The sequence below is a fragment of the Vombatus ursinus genome, unplaced genomic scaffold (assembly GCF_900497805.2).
Source record: "Vombatus ursinus unplaced genomic scaffold, bare-nosed wombat genome assembly UNPS02001419.1, whole genome shotgun sequence".
Lineage (NCBI taxonomy): Eukaryota > Metazoa > Chordata > Mammalia > Diprotodontia > Vombatidae > Vombatus > Vombatus ursinus.
In genome coordinates, this window is record NW_020941197.1 from 7829487 (window position 1) to 7840797 (window position 11311).

Sequence of the window (11311 nt, forward strand, 5' to 3'; positions counted from 1 at the left end):
AATTTAAGTCAACAGGTTGCATATGCACAGCATATATAGTTTGGACAAGAGCCATGGATTGCTAGACTAATCTCTCTATGCTATAAGTCATGAAAAAAACTTGGAAAAAATAAAAAGAACTATCACCCAGGAAATGTATGATTGGAAAAGATATTGGAAAAGTTATTCACATACTAAGAATAAAAAGTAACTAGCCAATGAATAGCTGGAACACTGAATTAGTACATAAGGGATGTTAAAAGACCTAAAAGAAAGTAGAGTAGAAGAATGCCACAAATCATACCCTACTGACATCTGAACCAACTAAGATGATTGAAGTGTTTATTTCAGGAACTTTGCTAGGTGGGGTCTTGTCATACAAAAAGGAATAAAGGTAATTCTTATATTCAAGGAGCTTATTATCTAATACAGGTTTCTCCATCTATTTTTTTTAAATAACTTTCCAGCATTTTTACTAATGGGCTGTTAGAAATATGGGCTAAGCAAAAGAATGAGAAAAACTAGAAATAACTGGTTTGTATTGTCAGCTTCTAAATATTCAACTAGATGATTTTTTTTTAAAGACCACTACAAAGAAAACAGAAGGCCTTTCCATTTTCTGGAGTAAATGTTCCTTCAGTCTTTAAATGAGATTAAAAAAAAAAAAGCTAGATAACTAATCCTTTAATGTAGAGTATAATTTTACACTTTAGTTGTATACAACTATAACAGGATTGGTTATTGGTTTCAATATGGATAATTAAAATGGCTAAAGCATGTGATATATTAGAAGGAAAAAAAAATAAGCTGACCTAAAACTATTACCATCTGTCTGCGAATTGGTGTTAACAGCAAAAGCCACCTTGCAGCTTGAATTTTGCTTAAATTAGGCTCTGTTATTCTCACCTGCTTTCAACTTTTTCAACAATGTTCTTCAAGTCACTGGAGTGCAAGGTATAGAATAGTAATCCTGAACCTCCTTTTCTAACTACATTCTTTCTTCTATGCTAACCACCCCAAATCTATATACCTATACCAACCTCTCCAACTCCAACTAGGATGTCACTTTATTACCCTAAACCCTATTGATTAAAAAATGAACTCATCCCCACCAGGGAAAGAAAAATCTGTCCCTTCTCCCAAATTTCATATTTCGGCTGATGGAAATGACACTCTCCTTTGCCATTCTGGTTAATAATCAAGTCCTTTTTAACTCTTCCTTCTCCCCCCACCTACAATCAATGGTTGCCAATCTTCTTCACTCTAACCTTCATAACATTCTAAAAATCAACAAACATTTATTAAGTGCCAGACTCTGATCTAGAGTCTGGGGATACAAAGTCAAAAAATGAAATAAATCATGCTTTCAAGGGGGCTTACAATCTCTCAGTTGGGACAACATACACATAAGTTTGTGGAGAATACAGCACAAAGTTAAGACAAAGGAGAGCAAGTATGCCCTTGAAGAGTACCAAAAAAGGCTTCTTCCTGTAGAAAAAAGGTGTAAATGGAAGAAGTGAGGAAAGAGGATACTTTGGACTTGGGGGGAGGTCACCACACAACAGAAAGTGTAAAGGCAAAGAGGGGAGCTATAATAACCATTACGACTAAATAAGCATTTATTGTGCCAAGCCCAGGCTATATGAATACAAAAGCCAAGACAGTTTTTGTCCTCAAGGAATATATATTCCAACTGGAGAGACCACATACAAAGGGGAGTGGCAGCCAGGTCAGAAGACTTTGGTCTGGGAAAATTACAGGGATATAGAGCAGAGTCATAGGAGAGGAGATTGCCATACCCTAACCACATAGTAGCAGTGTAAATTTGCACGGTTCACAGTTGATTTGAGCATGGTTCCAGAAAGTGAGGAGAAAGCTGTACCAGGAGATGGCCAGAGGATGGGAGGTAAAGTGAAGCATGACTAAGTGGAGTAATCTACAATGAATGATACTGAAAAGGCAGGTCAGGACCAGGTAGTGAATGACTTTAAACTTCAAGAAGTTTATATTTGATTCTTGAGTATGGGTTCTTAACCTGGGGTCCATGAACTTCTTAAAATAAAACAAAACAAACTGTTATAACTTTATTTCAATAATTAATTTCTTTCAGAATCCTTTGCTATTCTGGATTGCCAAAGGATTCCACAACACAAAACAAGCTTTAAAAATTCCTTGCCCTCTAGGCAATAGGAAGTCACTGAAATTGATCAGACCTGCATCTAAAACAAAATAAAAAACTACTCCTAAGGAAATTACTTTGACAGCTGTATGGAGGATGGATTAGTGGGGAGAGGCTTGAGGCAAGGAAATCATTTAGGAAGTTATTAAAATAGTCCAGGCCAAGAGTAGTGAGAAAGGGGCATGTGCAAAAAATGTTTCGAAGTAGAAATGCCTGTATTAAGTGGCTTACTGGATATTATGTAGATGTGGGAGATTCAAGAATACTGCCTACACTGAGAACCTGGAAACCCTGTTTCCACAGCAACAGAATTTCAAGAAGAGGAATGGGTTGTTTTTGAGGGGGATGGGGGAAGGAAGAAAATGCATTCTTTTCTGGACATGCTGATGTCTATGTGACAATAAAATGTTCAATAAGGGAACTAGTTATGTGATACTGAAGGTAGGAAAGAGATTGGAGTGGCTGGCTATATAGATATGGTAATCAACTGCATAGAGATGCTAACTCTAAAGGAGTTGATGAGGTCATTGAGAGACAGATAAAAAAGTGGAGTCCAAGATGGAGCTTTAAGGGTAGACCTAGATAGTGGTTATGATATGAAGATTAAGGACTAGTCAAACAGGTAAGAAGAAAACCAGGGAAACCCAGAGAAGAGAGTGTCCAGGAAGAGATGATAATCAACAGCATTAAAAGCTGTAGAAAAGTCAAGGTTGAGGACTGAGAAAAAGAGCATCAGATTTGGCAATTAAGGATGGAAGGCAGTGAATGTAGATAGCTTTTTCTAGGAGTCTGGCTGAAAAAGGGAAAGAGGTAGAAGGATGGTGAGAAGCTGTGGTAGGCTGTCTCTAGTAAAGATTTGTTTAAAGATGAGACAGAACTTAACATGTCTGTGGGGGTAGGGGGGCAATCTGCTGAAAAACACGGGAGAGGAACAGATGGAGGGGTTTTGGTCTTGGCCAGGCAGGATGGGATATCTCATTATCAGACTATATGGTACAGGAGAGAATGAGGCATGACATTAAGGGGTTTTGAAATGTAGAAGAAAAAAAAAACCTAAAGAAAATATTAAAGATACTCCCTGAAGCTCTAACATTTAACAGAATCCATAAGAAAAAACCCTCATACCTCTATATTTCTAGGAATTAATGATTATTTTACTTTCTATTTCCCAATCTCCCAGAAGCAGCAAAACTCTGAGACTTCATAGATTTTATGCTAAGACCTACATAGATCAAAACACTGAAATTTACATATACATTAGGGAAAGCTTATCTTCTATGTTTCTGTGAGCCCTCCATGTAATAATCAGATAAACTGACAAAGAATCACCATAGAAAATTATGGTGCATTTGTCACCGTGTAGAAAAAAAGTAAAAAGATATTACTTTCCAGGTGGCAATCTATCATGAAGGAACATACTGAGTCACCAACAAATTTGTTTAAACATAATAACTGCCTGTTGTATGCAAAGCATTCCACCTAATACCAGTGAAAATACAAAAGACACCAGCATGGCCCCTATATCAAGGAGTTCAAAATCTACTTTGGGGAAAAAAGTTACACACAGGTACAAACTGAGCATAAATGATGTGGGGGAGGGGAGAGTTGGGAAGTTGTCACTGGTAATGTGAGAGAAGACTTCTTGGAAGAGGTGACCCTTTAACAAACAGAAGAAACATGACCAACATCTGTGAAAAAGAAAGGGATGAGTTTAGTGAAGGCAGAACAGGAATCAGTCTCAAGAAATAAAGTTAGGGTTAGGTAATTTCCTTTTTTGATAGGCTTACTAGGTAAGTACTTCAGTGAAATGCTACATTCATAGTTTACTTCTATTTTAGCAAAGCATTTGACAAAAAAGTTTCTCATACAATTACAATGGGCAAATGGAGAAGTGGGTTAAACTGATACAACAGGAATTGGTGGGTGGCCAGATCCCAAAAAGCAAACAAAAAAAGTTGCCACTCCGAAGGAACTTAAATTCTGAGATAAGTAGAAGGCATGTACAAAATATAATACAAAATAGTTTGGTTAGGGGAAACAGCAGAAGCAACTGGGGTTGGGAAGAAAATCAGAAAAGACTTCTTATAGGTGGCTGAGCCTTGAGGGTACGGGTACTAGAGGTTCCAAGGAGAGGCAGGAAAAAACCTACTAGTCATATAAAGGGAAGGAGGCAGGCCTATATAAAAACACAAAAAGTAGATTTAATGTCACATATGGGGGGATTGAAAATAGACCAATGTGGCTGGATTGAGATGATTACAGATTTTAAATGCCAAAGAAGTTTGTATTTCAACCACTGAAATTTCTTGAGAGGAGAGTGACATGGGTAAACTTGTACTCTGAGATATGAATCTGGCTATTCAAATGATTATTTTGGCAATGGCACATAAGGAGAACTGACATAGAAAGGAAAGTAGAAGATTACTGTAATAATTCACGTGTAAAATGGGCAATAAGCTAGTGCAATTCATTTTCTCATGCTACAATGAGAATTGTGCAGGGCATATTTAGGACAGTTTACCAAAGTCACATTTTCATTAAAGAACTTCATCAACTTCACTCCCCAAAGCACAATTTTTCCTTCTTCCAAATGCCACCAAGATAGACTAAACACTAAGTCCTGTTATACGGTACTAACAAGCCATAAAAAAAAATAAAATAAAATTTCACGTAGCTCAGGGCTACTTACTTAAATGCAAAGTCAAGCAACCTTTAACAAGGAAGGCTCCACCACTAAATAATAAAATTTACGTACGCTAGTCCAAACACAGTTTAGGGAACTTATGCTCATTTCTAAGACTAGTCTAAAATAACTTAGTGCATATTCATACCAAACAATTTAGGAAGCTGCCTAAGGAGGGAAAAAAGCAGTCAAATAAATGAGCCTGAATTTAAGTGTGACCAGATTTTAAGATACTGAACACATACTATTTGCTACATAAACTATTTTAGGGGCATATAGCTACACAGTAATAAGCAACTTCTTTCTCTGTACTTTCCTAATTTTATATAGTCTCTTTTCCCTTTTAGAACCAAGATTAGTACTTCAGGGTGCAATTACTAAATGATATCAAGTAGAATGATTTAGTTCCTTATGAAATCATTTCAATTTTTGAATTGTAGCTTTATCTACTTCACCAGATGTCTTGAGACACTTTCCTAACTGATTAATATCAGAAAGCTAAAATATAAATGTCATTTGCTTTTGATTTATAATTATACAATTTCCAAAATAAGTGACTGGTACTGTCTACCCACACATGAAAGATTTAAGACTTGATGAATTAGGAACCTAAAATTCCTTTAGTTCACAATTATATTCAGCAACATGTTCCATCAGTTACGAAGGTAAACCAAGATTATCTTTCCCCTTAAACCCAATTCTTTCTTCTAATTTTGATATTTCTGTCACTGGTACCACTACTCATTCACTCAGTCTCCCAAGTTGGAAACCTTGGGTTAAGACTCTTCCCCTCTGCCTCACGTATTATGCAATCAGTTACAAAGTCCTGCCAATTTTACCTTTGAAATATTTCTCCAGGCAGCTAGGTGGTGCAGTGGATAGAGCACTGGCCTTGGATTCAGGAGGACCTGAGTTCAAATCTGGCCTCAGATACATAACACTTACTAGATGTGTGACCTTGGGCAAGACACTTAACCCCAATGCCTAGCCCCCTCCCCAAAAAAGGAAATATTTCTCACCCATACTTTCCTCCCTTCTCTATCCCTATCAAAGACAGACAAGATAGACAGACTGACCCTCATCATTATCCTCCAAAACTAGGATCATGGGATTCCGTACTACATGGTGAGGGAAGGAAGGATATTATTATGTCTTTTCTTCAATAGCCTTGACCATGACAGTTGTTTACAGTTGTTCATCCTTCAATTCTAGAAGAGGAGCAATGACATCAAAAGGTTGATGTCTTGACGCGAGTGAACTGGATTTAAGTAATGCAGAGCTGTACTAAATTATCAGCCTCATTCTCTCCTTCAGAGTCATCAGAGTCCAGTGGCAAAATGTAGGTTAAGACAACTGGTGATGGCCCCCCTGCCACTGACCAAGACATTCCTTAGCTCAAGAAGCTTCAATGGCTCCTTAATGCCTCTAGGATAAAACACAAACTCCTACCTGGCACATAAAGCCCTTTCTAAAGGTACCTTTCTAAAATTATTCATATTACTCCACCCTTGTACTTTCTATTTAGAGCCCAACTAATCTAATGTAATTCCCATATTTTATTTTGTGCCACCTGCTTTTGTATTAGCTGTCTCCTATCCCCAGAATGTGTTTTTCCTTCCTTTTTTTTTCCTTTTTGGTGAGACAATCGGGGTTAAGTGACTTGCCCAGGGTCACACTGCTAGTAAGTGTCTGTCAAGTGTCTGAAGCCGGATTTCAACTCAGGTCCTCCTGACTCTACCCACTGCACCACCTAGCTGGCCTCTATAATACTCTTTCACTTCAGCTTCTCAGAATTCCAATCTTCTCTTCAAGGTTCAATCCAAACCCCACCTCCTACATGATGCCTGATGCCCCCCAATTATTAATGCTCTCCCCAATTACTTTGCATTTATTTATCCATGCTGTCTGCCCTATGGAGTATAAACTCCCTTAGGGCAAGGACTGCTTCTCTTTGTGTACCCACAGAATCTGGTTCAGTGCCTGGCACAAGGCAGAGGCATGATAAATATTGATCCTTTATTTTACAAATGCAAAAGAGGATCTGTGAAGTTGAATGAATGAAGAAAGCTCTTATGTGCAAAAACACTGGGGATATTAGCAGAAAAGCAAGACAGTCCCTTCTCTCCAGCATCTACTAAGAGGAGACAAAAAATGTAAGTTTCAGCTGCAAGTCAAATGGAAAGGTCTCAAGGGACTTAATGTTATATCCACCGATAAAATCATATTGATTTCTACTGAACCATTCAATAGTGCCAGGTACTTTCGCGGTTAAGAATTTTCTTGACCAAGGAGGCCAGAACAGCTAGTGAAACCTAGGACTGGAACCCACCTTTTGACTCCAAATCTAATGCTCTTTCCACTATGGCATTCAGCCCTCCAGATTATCAGTTAAAACACACAACATAAACACTAGGTCAATAAGGGGGAAGGCACTAAATAAAATGTCTGTTGAACCGTTTCTGAATGTGTGCACACCTTCAATCTCAAAAATCATCAAAACAAAGAATATAGCAAATATATTTAGAGTTATTTGTTTTTACATCGTATCTCTCAATTCTAGACTGTAAACTTCAGAAGCAAGGGAAGGGCAGATCAATTTATATAAGCTTTGAAAAATGAATTAATTTTCCCACATTTACATAAATCATAAGACAAAAAACACCTGTTTTCCACCCTAATTGGGGCAATAAAGACATCAAATATTTAGGAAGACAAAATCACTCAAATTGGCTTTATCTATTTTTGGAAATCCAACCGTACCCCAAGAGAGAGCACAACAAAACAAAACAATTTCTCCATCAGTTAAAAAAGAACTCATTCTCCACTCTCAGAAAGGTACTGTTAAAAGTTTAAAGCAATGCTTTTACAACACCTGAAAGGGAGCTTATATTCTTCATCCCGAATCTCTCAACTCTGGGAAAAAAAAAGCAAGATTAACTATAATAGAGGGCAACTAGATGGCACAGTGGATACAGCACCGGCCCTGGAGTCAGGAGGACCCGAGTTCAAATGTGGCCTCAGACCAGACACCTGACATTGACACTTACTAGCTGTGTAGCCCTGGGCAAGTCACTTAACCCCATTTGCCTTGCAAAAAAAATAAAAATAAAAAGTAACTATAATGCTAAGGACCTCAGAAGAAACATGAAAACTAAGGGGAAAAAAGCCCTTTTCAGCATTTCTAGATCACCCCTCATAAGATAAAAATGATTAAAAACAACAAAAAACCTGCCCTCGATAACTAAATATATATTTAATACATCCTTAACATTTTCTTCATCTGTGTTTTTTCTATTAATTTCATTTTTTAAAGCTGGGAAAAGGATATCCAAACCTTCAGTATTAATAATATCTTTTTTATCATGTCAAAGCAGGACTTTATTTTTATCATCACACATAGCTTCCCAAGGTATTGTCAAAAAGGCAAAACCATGGATTTGGAAGTGCTTGCTTTTCACTGAAATTTACTAAGTCAATCTTTAAGAACTTGTAGCAGCCCAAAATATACAAATAATCTAGGGGATAAAAATTTGATTCTCAGTCGGTACCATTAAATGAATGAGAAAATATAAAATACAATGTTACTAAAGAGACAAGATGTGTTTAAGTTGAAGAAGTATTACCCTGCTAAAGGAAAAACTTGGCATAAAGCTTCAAAATGTTCTAGCCAAGTTCCAGCCAAATGCCAAAAAGAAGAACTGGAGGTGGGGGAAGTGGGAAGGAACTTAAAAACTGTAATTAATAAAAATCAATGTCTAAGCAGTTTTTAGTTTTATCAAAGAAAACAATTGTCAAAATTTAGAAAACCAGACCTCTCTCCTCAAAAACTAAGAAAATTCTTAACATATCTTTTCCAAGCTTTTCATTTCATTACTCCTACTTGAAAAGAATGAACCATCCTTTTAGTTCAATTTTAAAATACTGGCACATATGCACGACAACCGCTTCAAATAACAACTTACTAATTTTTCAACTTCATAGAATCATAGAACTTCAATTCTTTTAGGGATGGAAGTGATACCAAGGAGATCATTAATCTAATACTCTCATCAAACAGATGTGAGAATTAAAGTTTAGAGATTAACTGACACGCCTACTCACACACCTGGGGGGGGTAGGAAAAGGAAGTAAAAGCTTCCAATTCAATGCAGAATTCCTTCCTCTAACCTCACCACTTTTCTTAATGCAAATAAGGTAAGTCTTTGCCACCCCTAAATCAATGAGTTCTACAAAGCATTACATAGAGCGGGAAGGAACCCAAGAGGTCCCTCAGTCCAATCCTCATTTTATAGATAAGGAAACCGAGGTTCAAAGAGGAAGTTACTTACTCAAGGTCACAATGGCAGTAAATGGACTCTCTGAACCCAAGTTGTTTAACTCCAATCCACTGCTTTTTCTGCACAACACCTTTCTCTCTAGAGTGAATATGGATGACCAGAAGTGGGCACATGGCCAGTAAGGTGCTGACTAGCTTGACTATTTAAGATGTAAAATTTTATGTATAAAATTTTCAAAGATGGTACTGCAAGGAGTACTACGGATTTTTCACATTAAGATTAAGAGGCAATTAAGAGCCATCAACAACACAATCTTAGTTCTTTCCAGTGTAGTCAAACCTGCAGAGCTACCTGATGCCAAGAGGCAAAGAAAGCACACTAGACACTCTGTATTGACAGCAGAAAAGTCATAGTAATGCAGAGACTGAGAGGGCATAGAGTACTGGATTTGGAGGCCTGGTTCAAATCCAAGACCTGCTACTTACTGTGTGACTTTGGACAAGTCATTTAATATCATCAGCTTCCATTATATGCAAAATTAATTAATTAGACTACATAGTTTCTTCCAGCTCTAAATTTACGACCTATATCTTGTATTTGACTACTTTATATTTACTTGCATTTATTCACTTTATATTTATTTTGTATTTTTGTTTTCCCCCTAAGAACGTTAAACTCCTTGTGAATGAGGACAATTTTAATTTTTAAAATGTTTATGCCAAGAGACCTAGCAAAGTGCCTAGTATGTGACAGAGCTTAATAAATGCTTGCCGATTAAGGTTCCCTATGTATGGATATGTCAATTACATCGAAGGAGGTAAGACAGAAAAATGAATTCAGTATGCTTCAATGTACATGTAAATCCAATAAAAAAAAACGCTACCCACTTCCACTTTTAGACATAGTATCTAAAACATAAGATAATCAGCCATTTCCGTTGGCTAATCCGTAACATTGTGAATAACATTCCTTCTTTCTCCCGAAAAAAAAAAAAAAGTGGGTTGGGGTCTATCATTCTTTGTTACAATTAAAGTTATATCAGGATAACTACTAAAAGCAGCATGCGTTGGACAGTCAGTAGTGGAAGTAACAATGGACATGGCTTGAACCTGTACCTGGAAATTGTGTGACCTTGGGCAAACTGGTTACCTTTTGGGGCCTCAGTTTCCTCACCTGTAAAGTTGAAGAGTTGGGACAAAATAATTTGGAAGGGCCTTTCCAGTAACAGGTGAGGTATGATGACCCTAAAGAATCCGGGGTAAAAGCAGTTAAACTGAAGGGGCCACAGGACTTCTCTCCAAATCCCCACGCCTGAACCTTCGGCCACCAAATGCTGTGTCACACAAGGGGGGGGGAGCTTCCAAAGAGCTTTCTCCACAAGAAACGCTCCCCTTTTTGGAAGGGGAGACACAGAGACACCAATTCGCCCCCCGAAAATCCCTCCCACACCGCAGCCCACCCCCCACGGCCCGTGCCCAGGCTCCTCAGACCCATGTGGGGACGGCGCCCGGCTGCCAGCCCGCAGAGGGCGGCGGCATCCCCGGCCCCGGGCCTCCCATGCCGCTCTCACCGTCTCCTCGTGGGCGCCGGTGCCGTCCTGGTGGCCGCTGCCCGCCCCAGCCGGGGCCGGGCTGGCCCTGCCCTCGGGGGTCTTCCTCTCGCTGTTCCGTTTGAGGCCCCCGCCCCCCGCATCGCCCCGGCCGCCACTGCCCGCGTCCCGCCGTCGTCGCTGCCGGCTCCACAGGTACACGGCGCCCGCGCCCAGAAGGAGCGGCGCGCCGACCGCCAGCGCCAGCTGCCAGCGAGGCAGGCCCCCCGAGCTGGGACCGGCCGCCCCGCTCCCCACCCCGGCCCCGGCGCTGGGGACCGCTGCCACCGCCGCCTCCAGGGGCTTAGAGGCGGCCATGACGACCTGCCCACTTTTCAGCCGCGGCCCCTCCCCGGCCGCCCTAGTCCCGGAGCGAGCACGCCAGCCAGCGAGAGCTGCAGGGAGAGCGGGCAACAGAAAAAGGCCAGAGGGCACCGGAAACCCGGGGTATGCCGGGCCTGTCTTCCGGTCTCCTCGCCATCTCGAGGGGGCGGAAGGGAGAGGGGATCACTTCCGGTCACGGGACCACCCGAGAGCTGGGTACGAACTTTCCACAATGTCGTTCCTTGGGCTGCACTGGCTGGAAAAATCACCTCTGGGTCTTT

The 11311-nt window shown here is 39.9% G+C and overlaps 1 protein-coding gene across 1 annotated transcript in view; it reads right to left on the reverse strand.

Moving 5' to 3' along the window:
• TOMM70 (translocase of outer mitochondrial membrane 70) overlaps nucleotides 1-11039 on the reverse strand; it is a 36866-nt gene extending 25827 nt beyond the window's left edge. Inside the window, exon 1 of the mRNA XM_027867489.1 lies at nucleotides 10689-11039. Coding sequence (XP_027723290.1) covers nucleotides 10689-11024 — 336 coding nt within the window. The 5' untranslated portion in view covers nucleotides 11025-11039. The remainder of the gene's footprint in view (nucleotides 1-10688) is intronic.
• Between the last annotated feature and the right edge of the window lie 272 nt (nucleotides 11040-11311).